The following is a 16,339-nucleotide window of genomic DNA, read 5'->3' on the forward strand; positions in this document are numbered from 1 at the left end:
TGTCATCCCAAGCTTTGGTGAATCACTGTCTATAGCACCTGGCTGCTTAGACGAGGGGCTGAAATTCAAGGCAGGGTCTAATCCTCTCTTAGACTGCATGGTACAGAGGAGAAGAGGCCCCCTGAGGACAGTCTGGCAAGCCCTCCAGAAATATTTAAGGAGAACTCGCCCAGAGGAAGTGATTCACCTCCCACCTCCTCCAGGGAGGAGATTCATTCTCCGGCCTGTCCTACAGAATTTAGTATTGACTTTATCAGGGAAAAACATCAGGTATCCTTACATGTTCAACAAGATCTATTAGTTAAAAAGACGTGATTACGTTGCTTGAAAGGGACAAAGACAGATGGGCACGGGTGATGCTTCACAACATCTTCAGGCTGGGCTGCAAAAGCTTCCCTAGAAGGGTCTCGAGCTTTAGGAGGCATTCTGGGTGGCGCGGGTCAGGGTAGGTGCCCACAGCTGTGTGCTCCAATCCTGGCCTGCGTAGCTGTGTCCTTGGGCAGCTCCAAGGGAAGAGAAAACTGGAAGGGTTTCCTGCCTCCTTGTCTGCTGGATCAGCTCCTGCAATTTGGCTGGAAAGCCCTCCTGCTTCTTTCTGTCCACCTTGCTGGGAATCCCAAAGACATGAACACCCCGAGTTAGGACTGCTGGAGCGTGGGGATCCGCTGTCAAGCCTTGCTTCCTCGGGCTCCGATGCCAGCACAAGCCATCTAAGCTGCTGCTCCCTCTGGCAGGAGGCCTCTTCTTCTGGCCTTACTCCCTGCTCCCCACCCCAGCTGCTGCTACATCTGGGCAAGTGGGAGGTGGTGGAGGGAGGACAAGGGGACGGGGAGATGGGGATGGGGAGCCAGAGGGAGGGAGATGGAGATTGATTTCAGATGTGCAACCACAGTGGCGATTTCTCAAATGTGCACAGCTTCACACAGTGTGAAAAGGGCTTTCTCACTTGCATCTGATCTTTAGCACCTTGGGGAGCACTAACTCCTCTTAACCAAAAGGGAAACTGAGATTCAGGAAGAAACAAGCCCACTGTTACTCAATATAAGTGGCTGAGCCAAAACCAGGTGCTGGAGTTGACTCTAGATTCAGTGCTCTTTCCAGGGGGACAGATCGCTTCTATGCAAAGAAAAGAACCCAAATCAAAAACAAAACAAAACCAACCCAAGTCAGAAAAACAGGTATTTAACTCAACGCCAGCAATATGTAATCCACAAATGTCACATGTGGACTCACTTCACACAGGCTGTACCCCCCCCCCCCCCCGCGGTCTGGGGGCCCGTTGGCTTCCTCATCCGCCAGCGCTCTCCTATGGGGTCAAACCTGAGCCATCACGGACGATGCTCTTGGAGCCACGGACCTGGCACAGCCCTTCATTACAAGACTCCTCACACGGCACTGCAGAGTTTTATCTACACCTCTGAAGACACTGGGGGTTACTTAAGGGCTGGATTGAGTGTATTTTCACCCCTGGATCCAAAACACAAGCAGAGGCAGGCACAGGCTGGATGCTCAGTGCATGTCTGGCGAGTGAAGGGATGCAAGAGTAAACGCTCTCCTTGCAAAACTAGCTGGCCTCCATGTAACGGTCTGGGGAAAGGTGGGAGCATCCCCTGGGGAAGCGTGGCTGGACAGCTAGCACACAGCAGGCGGGATACTGCACTAAGGCCGGGAGAGAGGGCCCTCTACCCTGCCGAAGACACCCTGCAACACATGCGGAGTCCTCTGAGCGGGGTCCCAATCACCTCAGTCAGGAGACTCCCCTACCCTGACGTCCTACTGCCAACCAGGGCACCTCTGCCAAGAGATGCTGGGGACACAGGAGGACCAAGGACCCCTGACCCAGCCATGGCCCTTCAGTGTCCCCTCCCCTGCTCCCAGGGGCTGTGAGTCCTCACGGCTGCCACAGTCAAAGCAGATTTCCCTGACAGTGTCCAAGGAACCTGTCTTGTAAGAGCACAGTGAAGCAGCGCTCTGTGAGCGAACATACGGGAAGTGCCACCTGCTACATGGCCCCCATGAAGAGGCCCAGCACACGTGGGCATGCTGAAGGTTGGGAGATGTCCTGCACCTGGACAATCATGTGACCGGGCTTTAACCGACGTGCCCATCAAACCTATTTGATCACAAAGCCTCACCGCACTTTCACATATATGCTGCCTTTTTCTTGATGAAAAACCCATTAATATCCTATGGAACTAGTGTTCCAAGGAACACACTTTGGGAATGCTGGCTAAGGTCACTGAGCAAGGGAAACACTATGGAGAACAGCCTCTTGCAGGCAGGAGGAAGGTACACGTGGGGTGGTGGGGGGTCACCAGGAAGGGGAGAGAACACGGCCTGGAAAGGGTGCCAGGAATCTCACCAGGCAGCACACAAACTGCCTGGAAGGAAAGAACCACTTGAGTCCAGTGAAAAAGACAAGAGAGGTGCCTCCCTGAGCCTCAGTTTTTCCATCTGCAAAATGGGAATCAGCCCTGCTGGTCATCTCGGGTCATCGGATGAGATCAGGGGAGCTTGCACTGTGGAAAGCGGACCCCCTCCAGCATAGCTCTTTGTGTATGATGGATGTTCAAATAAACTTACCTGAAAGGAAGCTGCACAAATATCGGGCTCATGAAAAAACAAAAAAAGGAAAAAAAAACAGGACAGCAGCAAGCAGCAGACACAAGAACTCAAAGCACATAACTCAGGGGCCAATGTATTTCAGGGGCAAACAACCCACGGCCTATTGATAACCAACCCCCGAAGCCACGAGTACAACAGTGAGAACCCCGGGCGCTTCCAGCTCCAGGAGGCTACGTGGATCAGTGGAAGAGGCGTGGGCCCGGGAGCCCGCCAGTCCAGCTCTTGGCCAGCTCTGCCCACCCGGGCTGTGTAACCAGCACGCAGCTTCCCTCTGGGTCTCCCGGGTGCGCAGGATTCCCTGGGGTGGTGGGGAGGTCAGGCTGATGCACGCAGTAGGTGTCCAATGACCACGTCTCCTTAAAGGCCTGGCCTTGAGGGACCTTTATAAAGAAGCCTGTCAGTGACGGCTAGAGAGAAACCGCCCTCTCCAGTCACGGTGCAAGTCGGCTGGGGCTGGTGGGAGGCTGAGAGGATGGAGGACGAGCTGGCTCAACAGGTGGAGGGTGAGCATGAGGTGGCTCTGGGCGACGTGGTCATGGCTGCCTCGAGAAGCCGTGGAGGGGGAGCAGACCTTCGTGGCTGGGGAGGGACACGAGAGACCATACCTCCCAAGGAGGTCATCATGTGGCCTGGCGGGGCTCGTGGCAAAGATGGGAACTCTGTGAAGGCTGTGGTCAACTGCAGACTTTGTGCAGACCCAATGCTTTCTGCACGGTGGCTCTCAGCTCCGAGCAAGAGGTTAAGTGACCTGTCCCAGGCCACGCAGCTGGCCAGGCATGGGGCTGCAGGTGAACTTGGAGCCCGAGTCTAGAGCACAAGCTCCCCTGTGCCATGCTGTCTCTCAAGGTTGGGACTGTCCACTCACGTCTTCTCGTGCCTATCAAGGTCCCCAAGGGTGGGCTGGCTCTAGTTTGTCTCTGTACCCCCGGCACCCAGCACATTACAGAAATGCAGCAAGTGTTGGCCAAATTACTCATTTGAAAACACTTCCAAAAGCTACTGGGTTTTAGAAGTCAGAGCCCACTAAAGTAATATGACACCGCAGAGAACTATAAGCACCAATTCCCTTCTGAGGAACAGCATTAATGGGGTGTACAAGAAATTCCAAACACTTGGTTCCTTTGTCTAGAAAGTTTGAGCACCAAAATCCTTCCACAACGTAATGTATTAGGGTCTTCTGCTCCCACTTGAAGTGCAGGAAGCCCTACAGTGACATGGGGTGAGGTGCGTAGACTATCACAGCATCATCCTGCCCAACCCCTGATCTTGCAGGTGAGGACACTGAAGGCCAGAGAGGAGAAGGGAATCCAAGATCACACAGTGGACCTACTCTTTTTTCCTACAGAAAAGGTTGCTGTTGCAATGAAGAAAAATGCATTCAACATACATGTCCTGAACACTTGTATGTTGTATGCTGTAGGCGCAGCCAAGCATTAGAACAGAGTTACAAACAAGCAGTAAGGGACCGTGTGGGCTGAAAAGTTAGTTCTATGTAAGGGAGTCAAGAAAGGCTTCACTGGGTAGGTGACTTGTATACCAAAGAACAAGTTAGAAGTTTTACAGGAAGACATGCCAGGGAAGGCTAAGATTCCTCTAGAACATGTGCTGCCCCAGCTAAGTGCAGACTTGCAGCTGGGCAGCCACTGCCTGAACAAAGATTGCATTTCCCAGCCTCCTCTGCAGCCAGGTGGGGCCCTGTGACTACTGGTGGCCAATGGAACGTGAACAGGAGTGGATGGAACACTAGCAGTCAAGAGGAAGGTAGTTAAGAATGGCTGTGCCTTCTCCACCATGCATTTCCCATTTCTGCCAGCCAGAAACTGCCAGCCAGATGCTGAGGCCCCTGGGGATGACAGGGCCATGAGGTGGAAGGAAGTGGGTCCCCAAATCATAGCGGGAAGCCACCTGCCAAGCAGAAGCAGCCATACAGGACTTCATGTGAGGCTAAGTCTACTGCGTTTGCGTGACAGCAGCAAGGGTCACCAACTACTACAGCAGGCAAGAGAAGACAGGCATTCGAGGGAATGTGACACAGGCATGGTGGTGTGTCCAAGTGTGGCATGTTTCAGGGAATGGGGAAGAGCTGATGGTGGCTGGAGCACTGCTATGACAGGACAATACTGGGATTCAGAAAGCTCAGGCTGGTGACCACGGGAGGGAAGATCATGTACAGGGATTGTTTCCAGGGGCCCTGGTATTGCTGGCGCTGCTCTCAAAGGAAGAGTGGAAGTTGTGAATGGTTTCCTGTAAAATTTGTCTCTCGCGTCCCTGTGGAGGAAATTGAAAACAGACACAAAGTCTTGTTAAATCTTTTAACTATTAGTTCAATTGACATAGTATTGTTAATGCTCGACTCATACTTGAGAAACCCATGGGTGTCTTGGGGAAAATAAATTATCTAATTATAAGAGTACTGAGTTTAATAAAAACATGCTGACTCAGAATGTCCCCCACCACCCACGGTCACAGCACGTCAAGGCTGGAGAGGGCCCCTAAGATGCAGGGGTCCAATCCCTCAGACAAGGACAGGACACAGAGCCCAGGGAGCAGGACCGACTTGCCCCAGGTCACATGGCCTGCAAGGGAGGTTTCCTCCAGACTCACTCTGTGTGTCTTTCTAGCTCTCCGATTTCCAGGGAATTTGAGTGGGAGCTGAACTTCTTTCTGCTACACAGGGAGAGTTTGAACTGCCTTACTCCCTCTTGCCCAAAAGATGTCAGGTTGCTCTTCACAGTGATTCACTTCTCACTCTATCCCTGCAACATTCCCCCCATCCCTACCCCCTCAACGCACATGTTTTGAGATGGGAAAAGAGGGAGAGGGTGGATGTTTCTTTCAGCCCAGAGAACATCTTCACTGAATGCCTGGCTGCGAGGCAATGACACACAGAGGTGAAGAGCAGAGACTGGAATCAAACAGCCTGGGTTCAAATCCCATTCCTCCCATTTGCTATCTGGGTGACCCTGAGGCAAGACCCTTTATCTCTCTGAGCCTTCATTTCCTTATCTATAAAATGGGGATAATAATAGTACTCAAAAGGTGGCTGGTGACATCAGACCCTGTGTGAGCAGCAGGAGGCTGACAGGTCCTGTCCTCAGAGGACAGCAGTGTGGACTAAACACATATTTTTTAAAACCAACAAATGCACTCCAAATGTAAAGCAGATTAAAAATGAATAATCTCTGGCAGATTGTTCTCTAAGAGTAGACAGGGAAAAAAGAAGTCCACAGAATGAGCTCGGATTACAAATTGTCTCTTCTTTGTACAATTTGTGGACTCTCCATGGGTGGACTCTCCAGACCCCAGATGGCTCCTCCATGAACCCTGAGAGCGGGGACCTCATCTCCCATCAAGGCCTCCTGGACACCTGAACAGGCAGTAAGACCTTCCGGCATGCCAATCCTCCCAAGTAAGTTAAATAAGCCAGAAAAAGGCCTCCCCTGGAGTCCAACAGGGCAGAGGGCAGAGCACTGGATGTGGGGTCAGAGGACCGTGACTCCCTAGTCTACAGCTCCCTCGCGGTGGCATCCCAGGCAGGACCCCATGCTGCTGGGTTTCCTATCTGTAAAATGGGGATAGGAGGACACGCTGAGGCCATGAGGGGGCTCCACCAGAGATCATGAATGGGGTGACACCCTACAAACTGCAGGGGGCTAACAAATAAACAGGAGGGTGACGGCAAGGTCACTGTTAAATGCTACCTTAGCCTGAATTGCCTGAGAGACGGGGTCAGGGTGAGCCAGGGTCCCAGCAATGCCTCCTACTTAGGAGAGAGCTGTAGATAATGAAAACCATCATTGTTCGTGTCCACAGCTGACTGAAGATGATGACAATATCTGCCCCTTAGAAGCCCCTGAGTTTCAAAGGACCTGCCTGATAATTCTTAAAAGGAAAAAAGCGAACGGCCATGAAAAGTAGAAAAAAAGTGTTCGGTCTATCCAGTACCTAAAGAAATAGAAATTAAAATGAAGCACACTATTTAGCCTCCCAAACTAATAAAAATTTAAAAGTAAACTGAGAGTACTCAGGACTGGCGGGGATTCACTGACACTGGAGTCACACGCCCACAGCTGGTGGGGATGTTCACTGGCTCTTTCTGGAAAGTAATTCAGGAAGAAGTGCCATATACCTTGATTTAGACTCTTTGACTCCACAATTCCACTTTTAGACATCTATTCTGAGGAGATAATTAGACTTATACACAAAGTTGCCCACTGCAGCACTATTAATAGAAAGTTCAGATATCTACATATCCAACTAGTAGGGATTTAAAATAAGGTAATTTTAGTACATCCATGCAAATGTATTATATTAAAAAGAGTTTTTAATGACATGGGTAACTGCATATATTTAATGTTAAATGAAGAAAGTAGGATGTAAAATTATAGATCCAAATTTATCTCAGCCACAGAGAGAAAAACATTTGGCACAAAACACTGCAGTGATCTTCCCAAATGTGAACAGCACTGGCCTCTGGGTGGTTGGATCGTGATTCCTTTAAAAACTCTTTTCACCTTTTTGGCACTGTGCAAATTTAGTAAAATGAGCGTGCACTGCTTTGAACGTGCACACACACACACAAAACGGCAATACACAGAAGCGATGGCTTAGGACCAACTAAAGGTGAAATTCTGGTTGACCTTCTCCAACATACAAACTTGTTTGAAACTAATAAACTAATAAGTGGACCCGAGTACACATCACAGCTGGAATACTGGAGTGGGGAGGTTCAGCCGGAAGGCCCATGGCTTAGAGGACTGCTTTGCTGGTATTCTTATGGTGGAGCCAGGTTTTTGGTTCATATTCACCAACAAAACAGAACAAAACACAAAACGTTTTAAGCTAAAATGTTCAAACTATTTTTGATTGTGTAAGAAACACATTTTAGATCACAACCTCGCTATGTGTAAATATACACAACCGAAACAAATTTTACCCTCCTACCCGCAAAGAATATTGATATTTTCTACGCTATTGTTTTAAAAAATGCTGGTGGCGAACCCTAAATTGGGTCCACAGCCGCCCCCAGCGCTCTGTGGACCACAGCCATGAAGACACTGGTGGACAAGGAAAGCTGGGCCTCCCCTCTCTCATGGGTCCTGGTCTGGGTTCTTGAATATGTCCAGAGCATTTGAGCCATTGGGCACTCCACTGGCTGAGGTTGGGTTGCAAAAGAGTGTGAATGCTGAAGGGGGAGTGGGTGTCCTAAGGCAATCAAGAAAGAGGCAGGATGCCCTAAAATCTGGCCAGCGGGTCTGGCCCAGAACAGCTGAGGCTCAGGCCATCCAAAGGCCATCCAAAGGGCTCCTGGAAGCCACGCTCGGCCTGAGAACTTTGCCTTAAAAAGTAGCAAATAGCTGCAAATAGCTGCAATGGTAACCCCAAGTAGTGCAGAAGATAAACTGCTTTTGTAATATTTAGCTTCTCCCGATCATGCTTTTGCTCCATGGCACACTGTGATGCACGGTCCTCACTTCCACAGGACTTTTGTAGTTCAGACCCTCCCTCTGGATGCTTCCATGTGGAACGGCCTGACTTTGAGGGTGGATGCAGCCTGTGGGAGGGATGGGAGTGGGACAGAGCTGTCCCCTCGATCTAGCAGGTCAGAAGCATCCAGGTCTCTTGGTTGGGAGCTAGTCATCCGGTGCCCCCGAAGAAGACCACTGCTACGGAGGAATGTGTCCCCACACCTCGCATTCGTATGTGGAAACCCTGCCCCCAATGTGATGGTGTGAGGGGTGAGGGCATTTGGGAGGTGACGAAGCTTGGATGAGGTCACCAGGGTGGGACTCTTGTGACGGCAGCAGAGTCCTTCTAGGACGACAGAGGGGACACCTTGCTTCCCTGCTCTCCGCCGTGTGAGGACACAATGAGAAGTGGGCAGTCTGCAGCTTGGAAGAGGACCCTCACAGATCTCAACCACGCCGGGACCCTGATCTGAAATGGTCAGCCTCCGTGCAGTGAGAACCAATTCCTGTTGCCCACAAGCCACCCGGTAGATGGTCCTCTGGTATGCAGCCTGAACTAAGAACCAGTAGCTGTCGACGCTTCTGCTTCTCTATGCTGGGCCTTGTTTGGTACAGGAGACAGACTGTTACAGAAACAGAGTATGGGGCAATGAATTTGAGAGAAAATGAAAAAAGGTCCCAGTTTGTGCAAATGTTAAGAAAAATGTTCTCCTTTGGAGTGGGCTTGAGATGGCACATCATCCACTCTGATCATGGCAGTTAAGTTTCCTAAGATTTGCAAACCAGCCCAGTCTGTCTTCTTTCTGTGATCCTGGGCCACAAAGGCCATGGCCACTGAGGGCAGAGGAGAGGTTCTGGAAGCATTAGCAGCTACCATCTACCACAACCTGCCCCACTCCCTACCATCTAGTCACACTCTAGTGGCGCCCAGCTCCTGGCCAGTCTTCTCACGCCCTCCATGATCCTCACTGGCCCTACAACTAGAACCTTTCCTGTCTTTCCTTGACTGGCTTGGCTTCCCCCACCTCCATCTTCTCCTTGGCTCACATGTCTAGCCTCTGGAGGACAAGAGCAGAAAGGGTCCTGTAACCCTTGAGCCAAATCTCTCTACCATCACTCACCTACTCCCTCTGCAAAGCCCTTGCCCTTACTTGACTGGGTCACCCTCAACCACCGGGGGCCCTCATCTGTCTCCTCTGGCCTTCCCTCACACCATACCTCTTGCTCTCAGGTCCAGCACTTCCTTAGTTCTTGAAATGCATGGCACATCATCTCACCACAGGGCCTTTGCACATGTGCTTCCTCCTGCCTAGTCTGCACTCTTCTACCTTTCTACCTGAAGGTTTCCATCTTTCTTTAGATCCCAGCCCTCCTGCCACCTCCTTGGGGATGTCTCCAGAACCTTGCCTTGCCAGTCCCCACTCAAGGTCAGGAGCTCTCCTTTATATGCACTTGTGGCTCACACTGAGGCAGGGCAGCATAGTGGTCAGCATACAAACTCTGGGTTCCAATTCTGACTCTGCCACTTACCAGTTGTGTGATCTCAGTCAAGTTCCTTAATCTCTCTGTGCCGCAGTTCCTCCACCTACAAACTGGACCTGGCCTCAGTGGCTTTTGTGAAGTTAAATGAATGAGTAGATGTGACATGCTCAGAGCAGTGCTGGGCACAAGGTATCCTCGGTGCTCAACACCCCTATAATGCTTGGGACATGGATATTTTTCCAAGACTATTTTTCCAAGGGCTATTTTTCATGACTAGATCTAACGCTCCAAAGACTGTACGGCTTGTTCTGGTTGATTGAGGCCCCATGAGCCACCCTGGGGCTTCACTACCAGCCAAGACTGGTCCATTTCCAGCAACTTCCAGCAACCCCCATGCCTGCCTCACCCCCTCCCCTGCCCCTCACATCTGATAGCAGAGCAGAAATGGTCTGGTCTGGGTGTCAGGGCTCACTCTCCATCTCTGAGCCTCAGCTTCCCTGTCTGTAAAGTGAAGCAGCCCGGGCCCACGGAACAGATGAGCAGTGTTTAGCAACAGGCCACTAACAGAAGAAAAAGAACAGACAGTAAAAACTCAAGATAAAACACACGTGTTGGAAGCACTGCCAATTAAATCACCCTGAAGGACCACCTTATAGCCGATCAACAGATAAAATGATCATAATGGTGACAGCAACAGACACAACGACCCCCAGCCCCAGTGGGGCTGGCAGGAGCCACCTCCACATAGCACGGCGTGTGGGAACATATGAAGAAGACCAGGGTGCAGGTCCTGCCTCACTTGCCGGCCCGCCTCCCACCCTGAGGCTCTGCTCCCTCACCAGCTGGACATGGGAACGGTGAGGATGCGGCCTCCTCGGATTAACTGGGGAAACGTATGTGAAGTGTCTTGTGAATGATGAAGTGCTACATGAATATTTATTTGCTGCTGGCACTCTAAGTCTGTTCGATATTTCTGTGCATACCCGGCAATACACAGAACCGTAGGACCGGTCATGCTCTCTGACATAACCTCGTATCAAGGAGCACAGCCTGAGGAACAAAACAACAGAGGAAAAAGGAACGAGGCAGAGAGAGCCGTTAAGGCGCTATTTGTAATGGCAAATCCCCGGACGCAGGGCGTGATTGCCTCCCCAGACGGGGGCTGTCAGGCAAAGCGTGAAAACGCAACAGGTAAGCAAGTCCTCTAGGTTGTGGCAGTGAGGCAGAAAAGTCCATCCCACGTTAGGGAAAAAAGGAGAAAGCAAAGGAGCTGGAATAGCCCAACCCCAGCCGTGCTCTAAGGTTTGCAAAGTGAGTGGTGGTTTGCTTCTTGTGCATTTTTTTCCAATTGTTTCTCGCATGTGTGCCCTTGGTGGGGGGTGCGTTGTTAATCTTTGGTTTAAAGCTGATGAAACAGAAACTTCACATTAGACAGGAATGCGGGGCGCCAACAATAACAACAGTGATTGACGGGTCTGTGCGTGCCAGGGGCGCTGTAGGCATTTTGGTCCTGGCAACGACCCCGTCGCCTCCCCACCATCCGCAGTGGATGAGGAGAGCAAGGGTAGGTGATGGCTCGTAGGGGACACGGTGAGTAAGGGGAGGAGGGGGCTCACGCCCAGGAGGGCCTGACTCCAAGGCCCCTCCTCACCACGAGCTCTGCTTCCACTGTCACTGGAGGGCAACACTCAGCCACGTGGACTGAAAGTACCACAGGGAGGGTTTTAGCGGCACCTAAGGGAGGAGAGGTCTGGAAAAGGAGCGGGGGGTGGGGGGGTGGGGGGGTGGGGGCGGGGGTAGTGAGCGCTCAGTGTGGAGAAGTGTGCCGTCCTCTGCCAGATGTGCCAGAGGAGATGCAATCGGACCCCAAATGTCCCTGGGATCACAGAGCGCTCAGGATCCTAGTGACGCTCTCTGCCGTCTGAAACAGGAGAAGAAGACGGAGAACAGTACCTTGCCTGCATTCAGTTCAGAAATCGCTGCCAAAATCTGCTGCCTGGACCCGTCGGTCTTAATACCCAGCTCCTTCAGGTCGCCGTCCGTGAGCGTGAGGAATGCCTCCATATCCACCTGGGAAAACAGAAGGGGGGCTCGCTGCCGTCGGCTTGACGCCACACCTCTTTCTTCCCAACCACAATGGAAATATGATTATGGGCCATGCGTGCTTATTAGCAGTGAATTAATTATGACTTACTACTTCCAATTCCTGATTTTACCACGAGTTTGGTTTAAAGTATTATTAAGAACTAACTCTCCTCGGCTCTAGGCCCAGGAATTCCAGGACAGGTGCATTGTGGAAAGACCCTGACCACTGAGCAAGGGAGAGGAGTCTCGGAGACCATAGTCCGGGTGGCCGGCGTGCTGCAAATCCAAGTCTGCTAGTAGAAAGCTGATCCCAGGGGTGCCTGCCTTGGGCTCCGGTCATAACCCCAGGGTCCTGGGGTGGAGCCCTGCATCCGGCTCCCTGCTCACCGGGGAGTCTGCTGCTCCCTCTTCCTCTGCTGCTCCCCCTGCTTACACTTGCTCTAATAAATAAATAAGTAAATAATAAATACAATCTTTAGAAAGAAAGAAAGAAAGAAGGAAAGAAAAGAAAGGAAAGAAGGAAGATAGATAGTTGATCCCAGTGCTGCTGCGTTTCCAGCAATCCTGGAAACCTCACAGCAAATGTGCGTATGTGGCAGGACTCGGCACGCTCCCCCCACAGGACAAGGGCGGGGCAGACTGTGGGAGGACGCAGTGAGCAAATCAATAAGCAGAAGCGATAAAGGAAGAAGGGCCACGGAGAACGGAAGCGGAGAAGGGCTGAGAACAAGGGCGCCTCAAAGCCGCGCGGGCCTCGGCTGCTACAGGAGAGACCCTAACGTTTCTGTCCCAGCTTGGCCTCGGCTCCGGGCGAAGGGTGCACGGGCCGCCCGGCTGTGTGGCTGGTGGGTGGCGGCGCCCGTCCTCTGAGGGTCAGACGTGGCCGGTGCCGGCCTCACGCTGCGGTGTGCACCCCACGTCTGTCCTAGGGCCTCACCGCGAGGTGACGAGGGGAGGATGCGGAAGCTCACGCCATGAGTATTTTACAGACTGAGTCGTTCAAACCTGATGACAGAAGGTGTGATTGCTACTCTCCCCTGTTGGGGGACAGGGAAACTGAGGTACGGAGAGATTCAGTCTGCAAAGTGGAGGGGCCGGTCCGTGGAAGCCAAGCCTGGAGCCCGGGCAGCGGGTCCCAGAGCCCCTGCTCTTCCCTGCGGGGCCACATCACCCCTCGGTGCCGCGGCTGCTCGGCCGCCCTCTCGCCGTTTCCGCAGGGCAGCGGCCTCCGTGCTAATGCGACTTGACGTTCCCTAAGAATTAAGCAGTTGTGTCCCCCGTATGGGTCCTCGCAAATTAGACCCCCAAAGGGCAGTCACCTGGGAGAGGTGGAAGTGAGCTGGGCTGCCCACAGCCCCCCGTCCGGCCTGGGCTCGGGAGAGGAGGTGGCGCTGCCCCCCACGGTGCTGCGTGGACACAGCCGGACAGGGCCTCAGGCCCCGCCTGCACCTGGGCACCAGGGCAGGGGCCTTGCCTCAGTCTCCCACCTGAAATGTACGAACCCTCCCCCAACCTAACTTACGGGTGGTTGTAGGTTCTACCTGGAGCTTTACAAGCTAAATTATAAAAACATGATAGTTTTACGTGACATAATATTGCAACAATTTAAAAGAAATCTTTTGTAACTTATTGGAAATCCTCAGTTCTTCACTTTAAAAGTAGGCATTCAGGGCAGCCCGGGTGGCCCAGCGGTTTAGCACTGTCTTTGGCCCAGGGCGTGATCCTGGAGACCCAGGATCGAGTCCCACGTCGGGCTCCCTGCACGGAGCTGGCTTCTCCCTCTGCCTGTGTCTCTGCCTCTCTCCGTGTCTCTGTCTCTCATCAGTAAATTAAAAAAAAAAAAATGTCTTCAAAACAATTGATGGAGGTAGAGGTATTTTTTTTTCTGGAAACATGTCCCCTATCATTCCCTCTGTGTTTTAATAGTCATTTTACCTTCCCGGATTGAAAGAACCTGAAGCAGGCTGAGCCGGTGGGTAGGGGCCGCTCCCCCCGCCCCAAGCCCCTGAGGTGCCTCCCGGCTCCGGGACTTCACGGCTCACCCGGGGCTGCGGGGCTGGAAGAACAGACGACAGGGCTTTGACCGACACGGCCTGCGCCTCCCCCCGCCCCCGCCCCCACGGCCAGCTCCTCAGCACCTCTCTGCCCTCTTGCCCAGGAACCGGGGTCTGTCCCCGAGTCTGCCCCTCACTGCCCCACGAGCCTGGCCCGCCACCCACACAGGCCACGGGCCTTGCCGGCCCTCGGCTGCCCCCAGACCGTCCACACAGGAGCGCGGCCAGGCCGGCCGGCCCCGCCTACGCGGGCTCTCTCTCCGCTCAGACGAGCCAGCGTCCGGGGGGCCGCGGCCAGGCCAGGGCTGGTGGTCTCTGCGCACGTCTGCCCCCCTTCCCAGGGGCCCGCCAGCCCTGCTCCCGCCCCTCAAAGCTCAGCCGAGGCTTGGCTGAGGTGTCCCCTGGCCCTCACTCCGCAGACCCCCTTCCCTGCGCTCCCAGAATGCTCTGGGTATTTCTGCTCTGCTGGGGTCAGGCTCTGGGAGGGGGCCTGGGAGGGGGCAGGGACCTGGCTGGCTGAACGAGCGCGTCCACCAGTGTTCTGTTGCTTCCCCACCTGCACTGGCCTTCTCAACCCTGACCTTTGTCACCCCTGGGGGCTGCCAAATCCTCACAGCTCGTTTTAGGTGGAGAGCACCAGAGACGAAATTCTCCTCACGTGAGTACTTCTGAAGGGTTAGCAGAATGAGGCAGAAACATCTGTGTCCTTTCAATATTCATGTCCTACTTTTTTTCTTTTCTTTCTTTCTTCTTCTTCTTCTTCTTTTTTTTTTTTAGTAAAGCATCCTAGTTGCCAGCCAGGCACATTTCCATGAAGCTAAGGCACTGTATTTCTGAGTTTCCCTTGCATAGGAGTATGGCAACGGACAGACTTCCGGCTAATGAGATATAAGAGGGTTTATGATACTTTGAGGAAGTCTCTTAAAAAGGAGAGCATGTGTCTTCCCACTGTCTCCTTCCATCCTGCTGCCTGGAATATGGATGTAATGGCTGGAGCGCTAGCAGCCATACTAGACTTGGAGGATGAACCATACACTTTAGTGATGGTGGAGCACAGAGCTAGACAGAGTTTAGATGACTCCCCTGAATACTTGCTGTGGGGAAAATAACCTTCTCTTCTGTTCAAGATACTATTATTTGGGGATTTTTCAATATATGTAACCAAATCCATCCTGATGCAGGTAGAGAGTTGAAAATTTAAAGTAGTCTGTCTTTAGTTTCAGTATGGCAAGATGAGAAAATGTATTAACTTCATTATTCTTCAAATTCTCAGCAAGGACTAAAAGCATAAAATAATAGGGAGAAATATTTATGAGCCCTGGAAATGAGGGAAAAGCACTAACTGCATGTCAGGTATTTTAAGGAGTTTCTTAAGGGACTAACCAGTGCTCTGTACCTGTGGGGATGGGTGTGGAGGTGAGGGCAGGGGCAATCAATGGTGTTAAAACCTGAATCCCCCCCAAAAAAAAAACAAAAACAAAAAACCCGAGTCCCATGAAAGCCTTCGAGGGCACACAGGATCTCTGTATGGATAGACAGCAACTCTCACACACTGCTACCCTAGCTTATATGTTGTCCAGAGAGGAGCTAAGCACTTGGGTGGGGCTGGGGGGGGGTTGGGGAGGCATGACAGCTGAGCTGGCTCCTGACCAGGGCACTGCATCTGCTAAACCTCACACCACCCAATACACTCAGAAATCCTCCAGCCAGGGCTCCCAACCCTCCCCAAGTGCTGCCTGAGGCCTTAGCACCCTCCCTGATCCCAAAGGCTATGGAGACTTTCAAGTGGGTGAGTGAAGACCACAGCAAATCTGCATGGTCTCCCTTCCCTTCAAAATTGCAAAAGCAAAAAAAACCCAAAAAAACCAAAAACAAAAACACCCTCCCCCCCCCAAAAAAAAAACCTCCAAAAGCATCAAATTTCATCTGGAACATACTTCATTTCACTACAAGGGACAACTGTGAGAAAAAGAGAATGGCGAAGGGCAGGTGTGCCCCCAGGCATGCCAGCTGCAAAACGGGGATGCAGCCAAGAACTCAGGACAAATGCTGCCTTGTGAAACAAAGACACCTCAAGAAACAGAGGCACACCTTGAGATGTGTTCTCTGTGTACTCCAAGAGGGCACAGGACACAGCAAACAAAAGCAGGCTGCCAGTAGCACACAGGAAAGATTTCTTGGCAACGAGAAACATCACTGCTAAGGTTGAAAATGCCAAAGAGGCAAGAAGGACATGCTGGACACAGCAAGAAAGCAAAAGAGGAAGAAAGCCACTGCACTCTGCTGCTGAAAACAAAATACAAACTCTTCAGTAGCATCTCAAGCTTGTCAGGGACAGTGAGTGATTCTCAGGATTGCTATCGTAATTATGACAGTTGTCATATACTTGACCAGGCACCAGAATATTCTAAACCAGTAATTATACCCTGGTGGCTAGTGGCCCTGCAGAGGAGCTTTATTTGGCCAAAATGGTAAGTTTTTCAAAAACTTATTGAGATATAATTCACCTAACGACAATGTCCACTCATTTAGAGTGTACAACTCACAAGGAACACAGTCAGTGGTATTGCAATAGTGATGTAACAGGAAGGAGGGTGGCTCTGCTTGTGGTGAACACAGTATGAA

At 51.9% G+C, this 16,339-nt stretch overlaps 1 protein-coding gene across 5 annotated transcripts in view; it reads right to left on the minus strand.

The window, feature by feature from the left end:
- Positions 1 to 2,682: 2,682 nt before the first annotated feature.
- ANKS6 (ankyrin repeat and sterile alpha motif domain containing 6) overlaps positions 2,683 to 16,339 on the minus strand; it is a 48,080-nt gene continuing 34,423 nt past the window's right edge. For 2 of the 5 annotated variants that reach the window (XM_025432149.3, XM_049116301.1), the window contains exons 14-15: positions 11,529 to 11,645; positions 2,683 to 4,893 (exon numbers count right to left, since the gene is read on the minus strand). In XM_025432149.3, coding sequence (XP_025287934.1) covers positions 4,789 to 4,893; positions 11,529 to 11,645 — 222 coding nt within the window. In that variant the 3' untranslated portion in view covers positions 2,683 to 4,788. The other 3 variants (XR_007414091.1, XR_007414092.1, XM_049116302.1) reach the window with 3 other exon arrangements.

The sequence above is a fragment of the Canis lupus genome, chromosome 11, assembly GCF_003254725.2.
Source record: "Canis lupus dingo isolate Sandy chromosome 11, ASM325472v2, whole genome shotgun sequence".
Lineage (NCBI taxonomy): Eukaryota > Metazoa > Chordata > Mammalia > Carnivora > Canidae > Canis > Canis lupus.